Source organism: Delphinus delphis, chromosome 3 (genome assembly GCF_949987515.2).
Source record: "Delphinus delphis chromosome 3, mDelDel1.2, whole genome shotgun sequence".
Lineage (NCBI taxonomy): Eukaryota > Metazoa > Chordata > Mammalia > Artiodactyla > Delphinidae > Delphinus > Delphinus delphis.
The window spans coordinates 108,794,808-108,815,878 of NC_082685.1; the positions used below are offsets into that span (position 1 = coordinate 108,794,808).

Here is a 21,071-nt window from a genome sequence, read left to right on the forward strand (position 1 = left end):
GAGCGCAGGCTCAGTAGTTGTGGCACATGGGCTTAGTTGCTCTGTGGCATGTGGAATCTTCCCAGACCAGGGCTCGAACCCTTGCATTGGCAGGTGGATTCTTAACCACTGCGCCACCAGGGAAGTCCAAGTTGGAAGCTTTTAACTGTAAATTCTCTATATTAAAACCAAAAGGTTGACTTCCCTTATTGGGTAACTTCTGATGTGCCAGCAAAGATCAGCCCTTTTTAAATTTTTCTCCGTTTGTTTGGCAGTGGAGGTAATTTCATAACAAAAAGATGAATAACAGGGGGTTTTGGAGCCATTATATTATCCTAAGACTCAGAAGGTGTATTTTGAACTAGGGATGGGAAGAGTGAGTGCCCACCCTACCTGGCAGTCTACAGCCAGAAAAAAAAGAAAATAAGTCAAATACTTTAAAATCAACTTCTAAAGCAAAAGGTCTACATTTCTCTGGACAGCATTTAACTAATTAATTATTAACTCCCCATCACCTGTCAAGTTCTTCAGACTGATAATAACCTCACTCTTTACTTGGCAAACACCTATGTCACCTTAGCCGGGCACACGCTATGACTTTTGTACTTTATCTCATTTAATTCTCTGCACAGTCCTCTTGAGATAAGTACTGCTATCCCCCCTTCATAGGTGAGAAACCCGGTCTAGTTCCAGCTTTGCCAACCTCGGCCGCCCGAGTCAGTGTCTTCTGAGACAGAAGAGAGTTCCCTTTCGCCCTCCTCGCGGTATTCCTGGCCCCTTAAATCTCACCTCCCGGTGCACCAGGTGGCCCAGTGGCCAGCAGGGCGCGGGGTGCGGGGCCGGGGTGGCAGCGGCTCGGTGCCCTTTGGAGTGGGGGCGGGCCCAGTTGGTGGCCGGGCGGCGGCCAGGGCCGGTTGCTTCGCACTCTTGACCGGCCATGGAGCTGGAGCGGCCGGCGCCCGGCGAGGTGCACGTGAGCCAGGCCATCCAGCCCGCGCACGCCAACCTCCGCGGAGAGCTGAGCGCCGCTCAGCTGCTCAAGTGGATCGACGCTGCCGCCTGCCTGGCGGGTAGGGGTGCTGGAAGGGGAGGGTAGGATGGGGGAGACCCAGGGTGCCGGGGGTCTGGAGTGGAGGAGCCCTGAGTGGGGGCGGGGCCCAGTGTGTGTAGCGGAGGGGCGTGTCTGGGAACTGGGAAGCGGGCTGGGATGTGGGGATGCGGGGTGACGGAGGTCCAGACGGCAGAGGTCGGGATGCTGTCACACCAGGACCCCTGATCGGTGAGGAGGGAGAAGGAAGGAGAGGAGGGTATTGACAGAGCTTTAAACCCCGTGCACCTGGGAAGTAATGATTGAGATTGTTCATCCAACACTGGGAATGACCTAGACCAGTGGTTCTCAAACCTTTTAGTCTTAGGACTCCTTTACCCCATAAAATAAACGAGGACCCCCAGAGAGCTTTCGTGTTTGTTCTTTTACCCATATTTACCATATGCGAAATTTTAAAAAATAATTCATTTGAAAAGAACAAAAACCCATTACATGTTTTTATTGTAAAATAACTATATTTTCAGCAAGAACAAAAATGTACTTAGAGTACTGGTTTACATTTCTGCAAATCTCTTTAATGTCTAGTTTAATACATCACTCACCTCTTATATCTGCTTCTGAATTCAGTTTGTTGCCTTCCACACCGTCATGTAGTCTCTGCGAAGGACCTTTGCACCTGCTGTTATTTTTGCCTTTACACTCTTCTCTTGGCCCTTTCCATGCATTCCATCTCCACTAAATATCATTTATGCAGAGCAGTCTTTCCTAACTACCTCCTTTACATTTGCACCCTTTCATCACAACACCCTTTCCAAATTCCTCCACACCACTTAGCACAATCCGTAATTACTTTGTGTACATATATGTTCACCTTTTATTTCCTGCCTGGCCAATTAGCATGTAAACTGAAGCTTAGTAAGCACTTAATAAGTAAGCACTAAATAAAAACTTCCTGATTATATGGATGGGTAATTGGATGGATGGGTCCAGAACTTGGAATCTCATTTCTAAAAGGAAGCCAGGCTTTGCGTAAGGCACTTAATAGACTCAGCAAATGTACATTTTAAGTAAAATATGTTAGGATAAAATATTAGAGCTGGAAGGAGCTTAAGATCGTGTATCCCAGGACTCTTATTTTATACAGGACAAAAGTAACGCTCAGCTGATTACAAATTCCTGTTTTCTTCAATGAGTGTGCATAGAGTTTCTAATCCCCTGTGTGTTAACCACCCGCAAAATTCAGTCATATATCTGATGCCAATCTGTTTATTTTCTGTTTGTTGATAGGTCTGTTTGGTTTCTGTCTTAACAGTTTTTATCAGGATTTGAGGTCTGTTATAATAACAATAATGGAGACATGAATATAAAAGCAATTCACATGTATGAGAAACAAGTATAGAAATTATTCAGTTGCCATGCCTATTGCCATGGCAACTGAATTCATTATGTGAATATTGATGTGACTTTTAAAGTTACCTCACTTAGTGCTTCTGTCCTATAATGGAGAAACAATTGCCCTCCTGCAATTTTCATTAAGATTTCTATGGTTTTACACCTTTGGAAACTCGGATCACAGCAGGAGTCAATTGATAACCAGTTACTGTGGACCTTAATAGTTATATTACTAATAATACAATATTGAAGAAACCTTTATGACAAAGTTGGTTTGGAAACACGGTTATTGTTAATCCTTGTAGGAAAACAAGGATTAGAATTAGCCACTGACCTTGTTAGAATTAGCCACCGGGCTCATCTGGAGACCAAAAGATACTGAAACAATATCTTTAATACTAAATATTATAAAAATTGTCAACCAAGAGCTTCAAGGCCCTGTGCATGGTTTATCCTCAGCCTTCCCCTCAGCCTTATCTTACCTACTCTCCTTCTTGCTTTTTGCATTTTTGCCACAAAAACCCCAGGACCTTTGTAGTCACTGTTCCTTCTGCCCAGCAAGCCCTTCCCTGCTCTCCTCCACAACACACAACTGTTTTACTCCTTCTCATCTTTCAGATCTCACTTCAAGCATCCTCTCCACAGGGAAACCTTCCCTGACATGCCACCTAGGTGTGGTTCCTCAGTTTACAGACCCTCACAAAATCCATGTTTCCTTCAGATCACCTAACTCATTTTGTTATTATGTATTCATTTAATTAATGTCTGGCTCCTCACTAGATTCCATGAGAATAGGGATAGTAGCTGTTTTATATTTCTAGCACCTTACAGAGAGGCTGGCATAGCACAAGTGTTCAATCAATATTAGTTAAAAGAAAGAATGAATGAAGCCACCGTCATTTTTATCAGTCATCATACCTGGACTATATCCACTTAGCTGTTCCTCAGCTTCTCTCAGTTTCCCCAGGAAATCAGAAATAGCTTTAGGGTTTCTCCACTTTCACTGGCATACTGCATGAAGGGCAATCAAAACCAAGAACCAGAACAGACTGGTCCTGTTGAATTCATATCTGTCACGCTTGTAAAAAGAAAATAAACACAGGTAAAAATTGTGGCCTGTGTTGGTTCCCCATATTTTCATTTTTCATTTTTAATTTAATGGCCCTTGAAAGTCTATAATGTAAAACATGGCAGTTGAGCTCCTGAATCCCATATGCAGCCAAGTACTTCTCTAGGGAGCATTCCTTGGTTGGTCTTTTCTTTTCTCAGAGTTCCTGTTGCTTCTGTAGTAAAAATAACTATTTAGAACAATGTATTTGATTTTTGTAAGCCAAAATTGCCTCTTTTGTAAAATAGAACTAATAACAGTATCAACCTCATGTAATTGATATGCATACTTAGCTCAGTGCCAGGCCAATAATAAATCATAATTATTATGATTATGTTTCTTTGTGCTATATATACATAGAAGACACCCAATATATACAATAAAAATTTAGTCTTTTATTGGTTTTTGCACTTTAGTTATCATTTAAATCATTCAAAATTTGGTAACTCATGTTGATGTACATGGTAACACTTACCTACAAGAATAGTTTAATAAACTCAACATATCATTCCCTCATGTCAGGTGACCAGAATGAATGTCTATTACATACCCTTTAGTCAACACTTTATTGACTATGGCTAGATCTCTGTCACTGAGTAGACTCATTAAAAGATAGGACTGATAACAGCTCAGTGTCTGGAAATCAATGGGAATTTAACAAATGTTTGATATACTGAATTAAATTGAACCCAACTTTCTAGAGTCTAATACTTTTATGTTTCCTTCCTCTAATTGAACTTTAGAGCTGGGAAACCCATTTCCCCGCCTCCATCACTCACACACAGAGTTCTGCTATGGTTAGTTTTCTGGTAACTCAGTTTATGTTATCTGCATATTTGGAAGAATAGTTATTTCCAACTAGTAAAACCAGAATGTCCAGTTTTCTACAGAATTAGATCATAGGGAGGAATGTTTTAAATACTTGCTATCTGGAGTATTTTCTCATATCACTTTACCTGGGACTATCAATATATATTGCAATTAAAGTAATCCACTACACACAAAGAATGCAAATTCAATATAATTCACTGTCTCTTTTTCATAATATGACAGCAGGAGTGAAGTCTCCAAAATTAAAATGGAGTTAAAATTTCTTTAAAAAGCTAATGCAGTCTGTTTGGGTTTTAACTGACTGTTCCTCAAAATGAAATTCTGGAAAAACCACATGTCAAGATTTTTCCCAAAGAGGAAAAATTCAGATACTTTTACATAAAGTAAAACCAACAATCAAAAAAAAAAATCTCAACAAATTAACTGCAGACAGAGGGACTTCCCTGGTGGCGCAGTGGTTAAGAATCCGCTTGCCAATGCAGGGAACACGGGTTCAAGCCCTGGTCCAGGAAGATCCAGGAAGATCCCAACTAAGCACATGCACCACAACTACTGAGCCTGCGCTCTAGAGCCTGCAAGCCACAACTACTGAGCCCATGTGCCACTACTACTGAAGCCCATGCACCTAGAGCCTGTGCTCTTCAACAAGTGAAGCCACCACAATGAGAAGCCCGTGCACCGCAACGAAGAGTAGCCCCTGCTCGCTGCAACTAGGGAAAGCCCAAGGGCAGCAACGAAGACACAACACAGCCAAAAATAAATAAATTAATAAATAAATAAATAAATATTATAAAATGCAGGCAGGGAACATGGAAATAACTGGAGTGCTTCCCTAATCTCTCTCACCCTACTCAATGCTTTTCTCCTCCAACATAATTAATGCATAGTGAATTTCATATGAATTTGGTAGTAATAAATAATAAATATTGATTAAATACTTACTATGTGCCCATCTCTATTTCTCTGATGCCCAGACAAGTTTCTCTCTGATTTGGGGTATGAACTTAAGGTCTTCCACACTGTTCAGTGCTTGCACTGGTTAAGTGGTTTAAATATATTCAGCTACTGGTTATGTGGGATAATAGATACAGCTTTGATGCATTGTTTTTTTAAACGAAAGAAGGGTAGTACCTGACAAAATATTTAAATTTGACACCAACTTACTAAAGTTACTATCTGAATAGCTAGATATGCTGCGTATTGGTGCTGAATTTCAAATCAAAGACAGTATAAGTTAAAACTTCGGAGAAAGTACAGTAATTTCCATGCAGTAGAAAAATAACTTATTGAGCAAAGGAACTGTTATCAATCCAGTTCATCCAGAAGTGTGGGCACAGTGGTCCTATACTGCATAAGAGGATGAGTTACTAGAATAAATCCACTTGTTTTATTCCTTTTCCTGCATGCTGAAATATTTTAAAATAACTATTAATGCAGCCCATTTTTAACCTATTTTTTGAAGCTGAAAAACATGCTGGGGTTTCCTGTGTTACAGCCTCAGTGGATGACATACAATTTGAGGAGACAGCTAGGTAAGTGGCATTGCTTTATCACACCTTTCTCCTGGGTTTATTGGTTCATTTACAACATGTATTTGTGGCACCTAAGCGTACTCATTTGGAGTCAGGGATCCAATTTGTTAATAAGTAACATTTGAACCAATGTAAATCAGTAAAACATAATAATAATTTCAGGACCTACTTTTAGTAAATACTATTAAGTGTAAATTTACAGCCCTGATTTTGTTGAGAAATAGCTCTCAGCATTAAATGCATTCTGGTATAAGGCACTGCAGGATTTCTAAAAGCTGGTTCTGAATGGCTCCTTCCTTTACTATTAATGATAATAAGTATCTCTATGATGGTGAATTTCATCATTAGGTTGTTGGGTAAACATTAATTCATCTGAGTAGAGGTGTTAAATTATGAAAAACATTTTATGTGTAGGAGTGTGTATATGTTTTACCATCTCTTATTGTAGAAAATTTCAAGATACACAAATCTTTCAACCATATACAAAAGTAGAGAGAATACTACCATGTATCCCCAAGGACCCAACACCTAACTACAACAATAATCAACTCATAAATGCTGTTGTTTTATCAATACTCTTCCATACTCCCCCACATACCTGGATTATTTTGAAGCAAATCCCAGACATCATCTCTGAATATTTCAGTATATATTTCTAAAAGATCAGGGCTCTTTTAGAAAACATAATAACGTAACTGCAATACCATTAAGAAAAACTATCATTCCCAATGGTCTCAAAAAACATTTTTTTTTAATTTAAACAATTGGTCTATGGATTGAATCAGGATCCAATATGGCTGATATGACCTTTAACATAAAAATCTCCCTTTCTTCTTTTCTCTTGCAATTTGTTTTTTAAAGAAACTTGGTCATTTGTCCTACAGCGTTTACCACATTTTGTATCTGCTCATTGTATACCTGTTTAACATGCTCACTGATGCAGGGCTGGTCATTATTTCTATGCCTTTTTGGTGGACAGAATTAGGAATTATTTTTTTTAAAGAAGTTACATTAATAACTGTAATAAACTAGGGTTATATGGTTTTACTTAATTTATCTGATTTTATGTTTGTATCTCTTTTTTTTCTTTCTGAATATCTTGATCCTAAAAGAACCATCCCAGACTAGAAACAGATGATCTTCTCTCTTCCTTTTTCTTATGTTATGTTTAGAAAAAGGAAGAGAGAAGATCATCTGTTTCTAGTCTGGGATGGTTCTCAAGGACCACGGGGTAGCTGCCACCTGTTTTCAAAACCCTAAGTAGTCTGTCCAGTGAGATGCCCACTTCATCTCTACAACCTCCAGCTTACATTTATCTATTTGGCACTTATTCATTTACATACAAACAAAATTAAGTTAAATAAAATGACATGCATAAAGAAGTCATATCTCCAAAGCTAACCCAAAAGAAATTTTTGGTAGGCATTAGAATCACAGATATGGAAAGACCTTTAGAACTCAACCCAATCATCTCTTTGTACTGATAAGAAACTGAAGCCTAAGGCCCAGAGCCAGCCAAAGGACAGAGGATACTTAGAGACTGGATCTTCTTATGCTCTATCCAGTGCTTTCTCCAACCCACTTCTTCTATCTTTGTGATCAGCAACCTTTATTGAACATCTCCTAATGCTTGTTCTCATAGGTAGCTGCAGTGTCAGTGAAAGAGCCCTTGACATTCTAGAGACTTGTAGATATAGATAAAGGTCTATTGGGTCTATTGACTAAGCACAGATACTAGCTATGTGATTTTTCCTGAAGTAGAAAAAGTTGACATGTGTTTGTATCTCAACACAATTACAGATTACTGAAAATCCAAACTTATTTGGGAATAGATTAAAGCACCATTATTAAATTTAGGAATGCCAACAGTATATTGCAATAAAACATCTATTATGTACTTTCGAATCCTAAATTCTGTAACTTAGACTTAACTAGTAACCTCATCATTAAAGTGTGGTTTGCCATTTGAACCATTTTGTGTTTGTGTTATCAGAAAGGATTTGTGGCCACTAAAATATATGGGACCTGCACCATTAAAAAAAGAAAATTAAAAGCTACATATAGAAAGCCATACAATTTGTTTAAAAGCCATATTATTTTTTTTTTACTATATTGATTTTTTTAAAATATTTATTTATTTGGTTGCATCAGGTCTTAGTTGCGGCAGGCGGGCTCCTTAGTTGTGGCACGCAAACTCTTGGTTGCAGCATGCACGTGGGATCTAGTTTCCAGACCAGGGATCGAACCCGGGCCCCCTGCATTGGGAGCGCAGAGTCTTAACCACTGTGCCATCAGGGAAGTCCCATATTAGATATTTTTTCAATTCACAATATATATTGAATATACCAAAAGTACTGCCCTAGGTTCAATAGAATATATGAATGTTTATGACACAATACTGAAGTGTGGCAGTCACTCAGTCTGGTAAGAAAGTCAGACAAATACATAGTCATCAGAATAGAAAGTATGATAGGATGCATGCCTAGGGTGAGATATAAATTCTGTGGGGTAGATAAAAGGTACATTTTGACTGGAGAACCAATGAGAGTTTCATGATGGAGGTAGTATTTAATGTGGGCCTTGAATGAGGTATAGATTTTCACTGGTGAATAGGAAAAGGACTTCACAAGATGAGGTACATACATGTAAGAGCCTAAGCATTGAGGTGGGAAGAAGTGGGGGGTGCTTAGGAAAAGCCTGGCGTGCAGAGATGATGCCCCAGCAGCACTGTGGGGCTGGGTAACAGAAGACCTTGAATGCCATGCTATGAAATTGATTTTACTTGGGATTTTAGCAGAATGAAAAGCAGAATGTCTCCTGCTTTTAAAGGAAGGGCAGAGTTCACAAAAGAGACAAAAACGTGGCAAGGTGGACTTCCCTGGTGGTCCAGTGGTTAAGACTCAGCACTTCCACTGCAGGGGGAGCAGGTTTGAGCCCTGGTCAGGGAAGTTACACATGCCACATTGTGTGGCCAAAAAAAAAAGTGGCAAGATGCTTCCCCTCCTCAGAGTCTGACAGGCAGAGGTGGAAGATTTTGGTAGTATATGAGTACAAAGTACTACAGTAGCTTTGAAGAGGGACTCTCTGCCTCGTGTTATCACTGTAAATCTCTGCTAGAAACTTTACCAAACAGAGTTAGGAAATCTAGGAGGAACAAGTTTAAGGAAAAGAGAAAATTGGTTTGGGTTTGCATGTGCTAAGTGTGGGGATTAAGTGAAATTAGGTAATGTGTGTGTAAGCAGCTATCACTCAGCCTAGTAGGGCCTCCATAACCATTAGCTGAATCTGCTGAGAGAAGTTTGAAAATATGGCTCTGTGTTTCAAGAATGAGGTTCGGGCTAAAGATTTAGACTTGAGAATCATCTCTATAAAGATGATAGGATTGTGGAAGAGAACAAGGTCTTCAGGAAGAGGCCGAAATGAGAAAAAACAAAGAACATAAATTTGGTGGATGGCTACCATTAAGGAATGGATTAAGAAAGGGAAATCAGTGAAGAAAACTGAGAATGAAGAGAGAACAGTATTTTGGAAGCCAAGGGAAGAGAAGGTTTCCTGAAGAAAGAGGTTGATTGATGCTGTTAAATGAGAGAAGACCTTGGATTTAGCTGTTAGGAAGTGACTTCGGAGATATCAGGAGTAAGATGTGGAAGCAACAGCTAGATTTGAGTGGCTGAGAAGTGAATGAGAGATGAAACCCCCAAACTTCTGAACCTGACAAAATCCTAATCTTTTAAGACCCATCTCAGATGTTACCTCTTCTATGGCTCCTTCCCTGACTTTTCACATTAGTCACTTCTGGGTGTTTTTGCAATACTTGATTCTTTCTTCCTTCTGAAAAATTTCATAGCGTTGCACTTCATCTGTCTGCATCCTGATGTCCCAAGTGAAGACTGGTCTCCTTGATGTCATCAACCTTATCTTGTTAATCATTGTATCCTGAGGTCTTAGTTTCGCGCCAGGACTAGTTGTAACTCAGTAAACATTTGTTAAATGTATGAGCTGGAAAAAGAAAAAGATTATTTTAGGAAGTTTGAATATGGAGAAATATAGAGGAGAAGAGAAAAAAATGTTGTGATAGAATAAACTTGAGAGAAAGATTTTTAGCAAGGAAAAGCCTTGAACATTTTCACAGACTGATAAGGAGTCAAGGAAGGGGCAGAGATTGAGGGTACAAAAGAGGAAAGAGCTGCCTAAGCCAGGCCATGGTGCAGGAGGAAAGGTAAGAGTAGGACGGGATCAAGGGCACGGGTAAAGAAAGAGGTCTGGAAGAGATCTATTTTTCTTCCCCTGAAATAGAAGATTGAGAAGAATAGTGAGAATGTAGTTCGAATTTGAAGTCAGGGAGAAAAATTGAGGAGGCTTATATTGGGTAGACCCTTAGGTGACTGAAGGGCCAGAACACAAAAGCTTTGAAACAACTAGGGTTACATGACCAGAGTCCCAGTAATAATGTGGAGTGAATGGATCATCTGGCAACATTGAGGGCTCCTGTAAACTGAGTGAAGGTATTCAGTTTGTTTGCTTGCTTGTATGTTTACCATTTATTTGTTAACCAACATTTAAAAATATCAGTTGTATAGGTTTGCATGTGTGTTCGTTTTCTCTTAACCAAACAGCTGTGGTACAGTCAAGTATCTGTTGTAGATTTGGAAATCATTTTGCACACCATCTTTGCAAAGGCCGTTTTCTGTTAAAAAGAGGTAGTCAGCTAACTCTTGTGTGGCTTACAATAATCAGTATCTATTTTTAGTGCTGTCTCGTTATGTTATTGAGTTTCTCATGCATGAACATTATCAGCATAAGGTGGAACTGTTCTATGGCACACACATTTAAGTGAATCTCCAAGTCTGAAATGAGATGTGCTAGAATTACTGTTTTTTTTTTTTTATCTAGAGTTGGACAAGTTATAACCATCAAAGCGAAAGTTACTAGAGCGTTCAGCACAAGCATGGAGGTAAGAGGCTCCCTTTTCTTCCTTCTGCCTGTTGGTGCTCATTTCTTCATTGTTTACAGAGGAGAGAGGAGGAGGCCTGGAATAACTTGGAGTTCATGTGATTCTGAATTTCAGAAGGCCCTTGAATCTGTAGTCAGGCTCACAGGTAAATAATAAGCCTGTGTTTCCCTGCTACTAAAATTAAATGTGATGCAATGAACTATTTTTACATAAAAGGATATACACAAAGTAAACATACAAGGGAGGGCACTCCCTTGGTTCTTTGCCAGGTATAGGTTTTATTTCTTAATTATTCTGACTCTATTACTATTCTAATTCTACTTGTTCTCTATCTCCTCACCTATAATGAAAACTAGCCCCACGATTAACTAGTTTTTGAAAGACAGAGTAATTGGAGCAAGAAGGGAAGCTTAGATTTTTCTTCTTCGCCTACCTGGTTTTCTTTTCTTTATTATAGCTATGAATACAAAATTCTTGGGAGATTTTGAAGTCTCTATCCAGGTTAAAATAGCAGGAAAGGAGTTCATGGATCCCATGTTGCAACTTGTAGTTTGCTCAGTAGCAGTCCCTTTGATCTCTGGGCACAAAAGACATGTAGGGACTTACATTTGTTTCTTAGGGATTCTATGACAAAGTTTCACAGATTAGGTGCCTTAAACAACAGAAATTTATTGTCTCACTGTTCTGGAGGCTAACAGTCCTAAATCAAGGTGTCAGTAGGGTTGGTTCCTTCCAAGGCCTATGGGAAAGAATCTGCCCCCATCCTCCCTCCTAACCTCTGGTGGTTTGCCAGTGGTTTGCTTCACCCTGATCTCAGCCTTCATCTGCACATGGTGTTCTCCCTGTGTGTGTGTGTGTTTATGCGTCCAAATTTTCCCTTTTTATTAAAAAAATTTTTTAACATCTTTATTGGAGTATAATTGCTTTACTATGGTGTGTTTCTGCTTTATAACAAAGTCAATCAGCTATACATATATATATACATCCCCATATGTCCTCCCTCTTGCATCTCCCTCCCACCATCCCTATCCCATCCCTCTAGGTGGACACAAAGCACTGAGCTGATCTCCCTGTGCTATGTGGTTACTTCCCACTAGCTATCTGTTTTACTTTTGGTAGTGTATATATGTCGATGTCACTCTCTCACTGCGTCCCAGCTTACCCTACCCCCTCCTCGGGTGCTCAAGTCCATTCTCTATGTCTGCGCCTTTATTCCTGTCCTGCCCCTAGGTTCTTCAGACCCAATATTTTTTTTTTAGATTCCATATATATGTGTTAGCATACAGTATTTGTTTTTCTCTTTCTGATGTACTTCACTCTGTATGACAGTCTCTAAGGTCCATCCACCTCACTACAAATAACTCAATTTCATTTCTTTTTATGGCTAATATTCCATTGTATATATGTGCCACATCTTCTTTATCTGTTCATCTTTCAGTGGACACTTAGGTTGCTTCCATGTCCTGGCTATTGGAAATAGAGCTGCAATAAACATTGGGGTACATGACTCTTTTTGAATTATGGTTTTCTCAGGGTATATGCCCAGTAGTGGGATTGGTAGGTCGTATGGTTGTTCTATTTTTAGTTTTTTAAGGACCCTCCATACTGTTCTCCATCGTAGCTGTATCAATATACATTCCTACCAACAGTGCAAGAGGGTTCCCTTTTCTCCACACCCTCTCCAGCATTTATTGTTTGTAGATTTTTTGATGATGGCCATTCTGGCAGGTGTGAGGTGATAACTCATTATAGTTTTGATTTGCATTTCTCTAATGATTAGTGATGCTGAGCACCCTCTCATGTGTTTGTTGGCAATCTGTATATCTTCTTTGGAGAAATGTCTATTTAGGTCTTCTGCCCATTCTTGGATTGGGTTGTTTTTTTGATATTGAGCTGCATATGCTGTCTATAAGAGACCCACCTCAGACCTAGGGACACATACAGACTGAAAGTGAGGGGATGGAAAAAGATATTCTACTCAAATGGAAATCAAAAGAAAGCTGGAGTAGCAATTCTCATATCAGAAAAAATAGACTTCAAAATAAAGACTATTACAAGAGACAAAGAAGGACACTACATAATGATCAAGAGATCAATCCAAGAAGAAGATATAACAATTGTAAATATTTATGCACCCAAAAAAGGAGCACCTCAATACATAAGGCAAATGCTAACAGCCATAAAAGGAGAAATCAACAGTAACACAATAATAGTAAGGGATTTTAACACCCCACTTTCACCAATGGACAGATCATCCAAAATGAAAATAAATAAGGAAACACAAGCTTTAAATGATACATTAAACAAGATGGACTTAATTGATATTTATAGGACATTCCATCCAAAAACATCAGATTATACTTTCTTCTCAAGTGCTCTTGGAACATTCTCCAGGATAGACCATATCTTGGGTCACTAGTCAAGCCTTGGTAAATTTAAGAAAACTGAAATTGTATCAAGTAACTTTTCTGATCACAACGCTATGAGACTAGATATCAATTACAGGAAAAAAAATCTGTAAAAAATACAAACACATGGAGGCTAAACAATACGCTACTAAATAAGCAAGAGATCACTGAAGAAATCAAAGAGGAAATCAAAAAATTCCTAGGAGCAAATGACAATGAAAACACAACAACCCAAAACCTATGGGATGTAGCAAAAGCAGTTCTAAGAGAGAAGTTTATAGCAATACAATCCTACCTCAAGAAACAAGAAACATCTCAAATAAACAACCTAACTTTACACCTAAAGCAATTAGAGAAAGAAGAACAAAAAAACCCAAAGTTAGCAGAAGGAAAGAAACCAGAAAGATCAGATCAGAAATAAATGAGAAAGAAATGAAGGAAATGATAGGCAAAGATCAATAAAACTAAAAGAGGTTTCTTTGAGAAGATAAACAAAATTGATAAACCATTCGCCAAACTCATCAAGAAAAAAAGGGAGCAGACTGAAATCAGTAGAATAAAAATGAAAAAGGAGAAGTAACAACTGACACTGCAGAAATACAAAGGATCATGAGAGATTACTACAAGCAACTATATGCCAATAAAATGGACAACCTGGAAGAAATGGGCAAATTCTTAGAAATGCACAACCTCCTGAGACTGAACCAGGAAGAAATAGAAAATACAAACAGGCCAATCACAAGCACTGAAATTGAGACTGTGATTAAAAATCTTCCAACAAACAAAAGTCCAGGACCAGATGGCTTCACAGGTAAATTCTGTCAAACATTTAGAGAAGAGCTAATACCTATCCTTCCCAAACTCTTCCAAAATATAGCAAAGGGAGGAACACTCCCAAATAAATTCTACGAGGCCACCATCACCCTGATACCAAAATCAGACAAAGATGTCACAAAGAAGGAAAACTACAGGCCAATGTCACTAATGAACATAGATGCAAAAATCCTCAACAAAATACTAGCAAACAGAATCCAACATCACATTTAAAGGATCACACACCATGATCAAGTGGGGTGTATCCCAGGAATGCAAGGATTCTTCAATATATGCAAATCAATCAATGTGATAAACCATATTAACAAATTGAAAGATAAAAACCATATGATCAACTCAATAGATGCAGAAAAAGCTTTCAACAACATTCAACACCGATTTATGACAAAAACCCTCGAGAAAGTATACATAGAGGGAACTTACTTCAACATAATAAAGGCCATATATGACAAACCCACAGCCAACATCATTGTCAATGGTGAAAAATTGAAACCATTTCCACTAAGATCATGAAGAAGGCAAGGTTGCCCACTCTCACCACTATTATTCAACATAGTTTTGGAAGTTTTAGCCACAGCAATCAGAGAAGAAAAAGAAATAAAAGGAATACAAATTGGAAAAGAAGTAAAACTGTCACTGTTTGCAGATGGCATGATACTATACATAGAGAATCCTAAAGATGCTACCAGAAAACTACTAGAGCTAATCAATGAATTTAGTATAGTAGCAGGATACAAAATCAATGCACAGAAATCTCTTGCATTGCTATACACTAATGATGAAAAATCTGAAAGAGAAATTAAGGAAACACTCCCATTTACCATTGCAACAAAAAGAATAAAATACCTAGGAATAAACCTACCTAGGGAGACAAAAGATCTGTATTCAGAAAACTATAAGACACTGATGAAAGAAATTAAAGGTGATACAAACAGATGGAGAGATATACCATGTTCTTGGATTGGAAGAATCAACATTGTGAAAATGAATCTACTACCCAAAGCAATCTACATATTCAATGCAATCCCTATCAAACTACCACTGGCATTTTTCACAGAACTAGAACAAAAAATTTCACAATTTGTATGGAAACACAGAAGACCCCAAATAGCCAAAGCAATCTTGAGAAAAAAAAATGGAGCTGGAGGAATCAGGCTCCCTGACTCCATTGTATACTACAAAGCTACAGTAATCAAGACAGTATGGTACTGGCACAAAAACAGAAATATAGATCAATGGAACAGGATAAAAAGCCCAGAGATAAACCCATGCACATATGGTCACCTTATCTTTGATAAAGGAGGCAAGAATATACAATGGAGAAGACAGCCTCTTCAATAAGTGGTGGTGGGAGAACTGGACAGCTACATGTAAAAGAATGAAATTAGAACACTTTCTAACACCATACACAAAAATAAACTCAAAATGGATTAGAGACCTGTATGTAAGACCAGACACTATAAAATTCTTAGAGGAAAACATAGGCAGAATACTACATGACATAAATCACAGCAAGATCCTTTTTGACCCACCTCCTAGAGAAATGGAAATAAAAACAATAAACAAATGGCACCTAATGAAACTTAAAAGCTTTTGCACAGCAAAGGAAACCATAAACAAGATGAAAAGACAACCCGCAGAATGGGAGAAAATATTTGCAAATGAAGGAACTGAGAAAGGATTAATCTCCAAAATATACAAGCAGCTCAATATCAAAAAAAACAACCCAATCCAAGAATGGGCAGAAGACCTAAATAGACATTTCTTGTTCTTTCAGGTCTTGTTTTTGTATCCATTCAGCCAGTCTATGTCTTTTGGTTGGAGCATTTAATCCATTTACATTTGAGGTAATTATCGATACGTATGTTCCTATTACCATTTTCTTAATTGTCTTGGGTTTGTTATCGTAAGTCTTTTCTTTCTCTTGTGTTTCCTGCCTAGAGAAGTTCCTTTAGCATTTTTTGTAGAGCTGGTTTGGTGGTGCTGTATTCTCTTAGCTTTCGCTTGTCTGTAAAGGTTTTAATTTCTCTGTTGAATCTGAATGAGATCCTTGCTGGGTAGAGTAATCTCAGTTGCAGGTTTTTCCCTTTCATCACTTTAAATACGTCCTGCCACTCCCTTCTGGCTTGCCATTTCTGCTGAAAAATCAGTTGTTAACCTTATGGGGATTCCCTTGTATGTTAATTGTTGCTTTTCCCTTGCTGCTTTTAATATTTTTTCTTTGTATTTAATTTTTGATAGTTTGATTAATATGTGTCTTGGTATGTTTCTCCTTGGATTTATCCTGTATGGGACTCTCTGCATTTCCTGGACATGATTGATTATTTCCTTACCCATAGTAGGGAAATTTTCAACTATAATTTCTTCAAATATTTTCTCAGTCCCTTTTTTTCCCCTCTTCTGAGAACCCTATCATTCAAATGTTGGTGTGTTTATTGTTGTCCCAGAGGTCTCTGAGATTGTCCTCAATTCTCTTTTTTTTTTTTTTTTTTTTTTTTGCTTTATTCTGCTCTGTAGTAATTTCCACTATTTTATCTTCTAGGTCGCTTATCCATTCTTCTGTCTGTTATTCTGCTATTGATTCCTTCTAGAGAATTTTTTTTTTTTAATGGTATGCGGGCCTCTCACTCTTGTGGCCTCTCCCGTTGTGGAGCACAGGCTCCGGATGCACAGGCTCAGCAGCCATGGCTCATGGGCCCAGCCGCTCCGCAGCATGTGGGATCCTCCCGGACCAGGGCACGAACCCATGTCCCCTGCATCGGCAGGCGGACTCTCAACCACTGCACCACCAGGGAAGCCCCTTCTAGAGAATTTTTAATTTCATTTATTGTGCTGTTCATCATTGTTTGCTCTTTAGTTCTTCTAGATCCTTGTTAAATGTTTCTTGTATATTCTCCATTCTTATTTCCAAGATTTTGGATCATCTTTACTATCATTATTCTGAATTCTTTTTCAGGTAGACTGCCTATTTCCTCTCCATTTGTTTGGTCTGGTAGGTTTTTACCTTGCTGCTTCATCTGCTGTGTATTTCTCTGTCTTCTCATTTTGCTTAACTTACTGTGTTTGGGGTCTCCGTTTCACAGGCTGCAGGTTCATAGTTCCCGTTGTTTTTGGTGTCTGCTCCTAGTGGGTAAGCATGGTTCAGTGGGTTGTGTAGGCTTCCTGGTAGAGGGGACTGGTGCCTGCCTTCTGGTGGATGACGCTGGATCGTCTTTCTGGTGGGCAGGACCACGTCTGGTGGTGTGTTTTGGGGTGTCTGTGAACTTATTATGATTTTAGGCAGCCTCTCTGTTAATGGGTGCGTCTGTGTTCCTGTCTTTCTAGTTGTTTAGCATAGGGTGTCCACCACTGTAGCCTGCTGATCGTTGAGTGGAGCTGGGTCTTAGCTTTGAGGTGGAGATCTCTGGGAGAGTTTTTGTCATTTGATATTATGTGGGGCTTGGAGGTGTCTGGTGGACCAATGTCCTGAACTCGGCTCTCCCGCCTCAGAGGCTCAGGTCTGACACCCGACCAGAGCACCAAGACCCTGTCAGCCACACGGCTCAGAAGAAAAGGGAGAAAGAAAGGAAGGAAGGAAGGAAGAGATGGAGTGAGGGAAGGAGGAAGAGAGAAAAAAGGAATAAAATATGTTATTAAAAATAAAAAATTAAAAAAAGAGAGAAAGAAAGGAGATAGTAACCAAACCAAAAAAGTTGGTTATAGTGTTAAAAACTATAGTTACAAACAAACAAACAAAATGGACAGTCAGAACCCTAGGCCAAATGGCAAAAGCAAAGCTATACAGACAAATCACAAAAAGAAGCATACACATACACACTCACAAAAAGAGAAAAAGGATAAAAATTAGGGCTTCCCTGGTGGCGCAGTTGTTGAGAGTCCACCTGCCGATGCAGGGGAGGCGGGTTTGTGCCCCAGTCCGGGAATATTCCACATGCCGTGGAGCGGCTGGGCCCGTGAGCCATGGCCGCTGAGCCTGCGTGTCCAAAGCCTGTGGTCTGCAACAGGAGAGGCCACAACAGTGAGAGGCCCGCATACTGCAAAAAAAAAAAAAAAAAAAATTAAAGAAGAGAGCAACCAAATCAATAAAGAAATCTACCAATGAGAATAAGCTCTAAATACTAAACTCCGATAAACATAAGCCAGAAACAAATTATTTGGAGAAAGCAAACTCCAAATCTACAGCTGCTCCCAAAGTCCATCACCTCAATTTTGGGATGATTTGTTGTCTATTCAGGTATTCCACAGATGCAGGGTACATCAAGTTGATTGTGGAGGTTTAATTCGCTGCTCCTGAGGCTGCTGGGAGAAATTTCCCTTTCTCTTCTTTGTTCGCACAGCTCCTGGGGTTCAGCTTTGGATTTGACCCCGCCTCTGCGTGTAAGTTTCTTGAGGGCATCTGTTCCCTACCCAGACAGGACAAGGTTAAAGGAGTGGCTGATTAGGTGGCTCTAGCTCACTCATGCTGGGGGTAGGTGGGGTATGGAAGGTGGGGCAAGCCTGCGGCAGCAGTGGCCAATGTGACGTTGCAATAACCTGAAGTGCGCCGTGTGTTCTCCCGGGGAAGTTGTCCCTGGATCATGGGACCCTGGCGGTGGCGGGCTGCACAGGCTGCCGGGAGGGGAGGTATGGATAGTGACCTGTGCTTGCACACAGGCTCTTAGGTGGCTGCAGCAGCAGCCTTAGCATTTCATGCCCATCCCTGGTGTCTGCGCTGATAGCCACAGCTCACGCCCAACTCTGGAGCTCATTTAGGCGGTGCTCTGAATTCCCTCTCCTCACACACCCCTAAACAATGGTCTCTTACCTTTTAGGCAGGTCCAGACTTTTTCTTGGACTCCCTCCCAGCTAGCTGTGGCGCACTAGCCCCCATCCAGGCGGTGTTCATGCAGCCAACCCCAGTCCTCTCCCTGGGATGTGACCTCCAAAGCCCAGCCTCAGCTCCCAACCCCCACCCGCCCCGGCGGGGGAGCAGGCGAGTCTTTTGGCCTGGTGAGTGCTGGTTGGCACCGATCCTCTGTGTGGGAATCTCTCCGCTTTGCGCTCTGCACCCCTGTTGCTGAGCTCTCCTCCGTGGCTCCAAAGCTTCCCCCCCCACCCCCCACCCCTGTCCCTGCCTGTGAAGGGGCTTCCTAGTGTGTGGAAATTTTTCCTCCTACAGCTCCCTCCACAAAGTGCAGGTCACGTCCCTATTCTTTTGTCTGTTTTTCCTTTTTTCTTTTGCCCTTCGCAGGTACCTGAGGAGTTTCTTGCCTTTTGGGAAGTCTGAGGTCTTCTGCCAGCATTCAGTAGGTGTTCTTTAGGAGTTGTTCCACATGTAGATGTAATTTTGATGTATTTGTGGGGAGGAAGGTGATCTCCATGTCTTACTCCTCTGCCATCTTGAAGGCACCCCCCCAAATTTTCCCTTTTTATAAGGACATCAGTCATTATTGGATTAGGGGTCCATCCTACTCCAGAGGGATCTCATCTCAACTAATTACACCCTATTTTCAAATAAGGTCACATTCTGAGGTACCAGATTTGGTGAGGGACACAAATCAACCCATAGAAGAACTATTTTGGCAATAACCACACCTATGGTGATGGCTTTACCCCGATTTAGTCACTTTCTCCCAGTATGTTTATAAACAGAATAGAAAAAAACTTGAAGAAATCAGAAAGGTAATAAAAACTTGTAGATAAAATGAGCTCTGTCAGAGACAGTTTATGATGGTGCTTCTGGATCCTGATTCCTCAGCTATGGGGCTCTTGAGCTTTGCCTCACAGTAGCCTCTGGGTCTAGCCTTTCCCCTGAGAGACAGCACTCTCCTTTATACTCAGCCCATACACAGATGAAAGTTCCTTTTCTTTTCTCCTTTCTTCCTATTCCCTGATAGCAGCTAGAATTTCCAGAGGAAGTTTGACTAAAAGCTACGAAAAGAACCCGGTGAGTTTGAAAGCACAGATTTCTTATCTTAAGAAAAATAAATGCTAGCCCCATCTAGGGCTAATTTAGTTCCTCTACTCAGTTGTGGTCTTCTATGGCCTCTATGAATGTGTTGTGTATTCACTGAGGTCTGGCTGGAGGGAACACCAGATTCCTAGCGCTGTATGAGCTCTTGGAACTGTTTACCTTACAATAACTGTTTCTTCCTCAGAAGCTGTTCCTTTCTGGCTTTGTCGGATTTCACCCTACACATGCTCAGACTGGTATCAACCCAAACACTCAACAGGAACAATATGCACATACCTGGAATTCTTTCCATTTGCAGCTCCCTCCTTTCTGGGATAATCTCAGCTGCCTTGATCTCCTTGATTTCTGGTTCTTCAATTCAGCAAGTTTCCATTTCCCCTCCTTGGTCATAGTCTGGGAATTATGTGCATGCTGAGAACCCAGGAAATGCAAGTGCTCCCTTCATTTATCTCCCTTTCCTTGGAGATCACAGGTCTGTGTTGTCTGTTGTCCTATGTGTGAAAATAGTTGCTTCCTATACTTGGTCCAATTTTCCAGTTGTTTTCATAGGATGTAATTCCAATCTGACCCACTCTGTAATGACACAAAGTGAAATTCTCCCTGGCATATGTTTTCGAGACATTTGGCCTTCGTACATAACTAAATTAACTGTTCTAATAGAAGACAATGTTTGGAACTTGTTTTAACTCTCCAGAATTGTTGCTTTGTTTTTACTATTAGTTGTCTATTCTATTTTTCATTTGCCTATTTTTCTGAAAGTAGAAAGCTATGTGGGGTTGAGAGTTGTTGGGAGTTGAAAATGGATGGTTTAAATTTGGTTAATCACCATCTAGTTAACTTATGTTTACCATGCAAATACTAATTTGGTTTCATAAGTTAAGTGAATCACCAATTGATGATTATTTTTGTGCATGATGTACTTGGTGAAGATGTAGAAACAGATATTATCATTGATAACACAGTGCTGAACTAGGATGCCCGAGGTTGCCCACTATTTCAAGAAGGTAGTATTATTTCTCTGGGCTATGTTCC

General features: G+C 40.0%; 1 protein-coding gene across 12 annotated transcripts in view; it reads left to right on the plus strand.

The window, feature by feature from the left end:
• The first annotated feature begins 851 nt into the window (after positions 1-851).
• Positions 852-21,071, plus strand: part of ACOT12 (acyl-CoA thioesterase 12) — a 51,334-nt gene continuing 31,114 nt past the window's right edge. The window contains exons 1-6 of one of the 12 annotated variants that reach the window (XM_060009211.2): positions 5,846-5,890; positions 10,784-10,844; positions 15,864-15,933; positions 18,321-18,463; positions 18,898-19,075; positions 19,317-19,371. Coding sequence is in view for 1 of the 12 variants with exons in the window: in XM_060009207.1 (XP_059865190.1) it covers positions 917-1,049; positions 5,821-5,890; positions 10,784-10,844 (264 nt within the window). In the remaining 11 variants the exon portion in view is untranslated. Of the gene's footprint in view, positions 1,050-5,820; positions 5,891-10,783; positions 10,845-10,878; positions 10,990-15,863; positions 15,934-18,320; positions 18,464-18,897; positions 19,076-19,316; positions 19,372-20,337; positions 20,512-21,071 lie in introns of those variants that run through there. The other 11 variants (XM_069540600.1, XM_069540599.1, XM_060009208.2 and 8 more) reach the window with 11 other exon arrangements.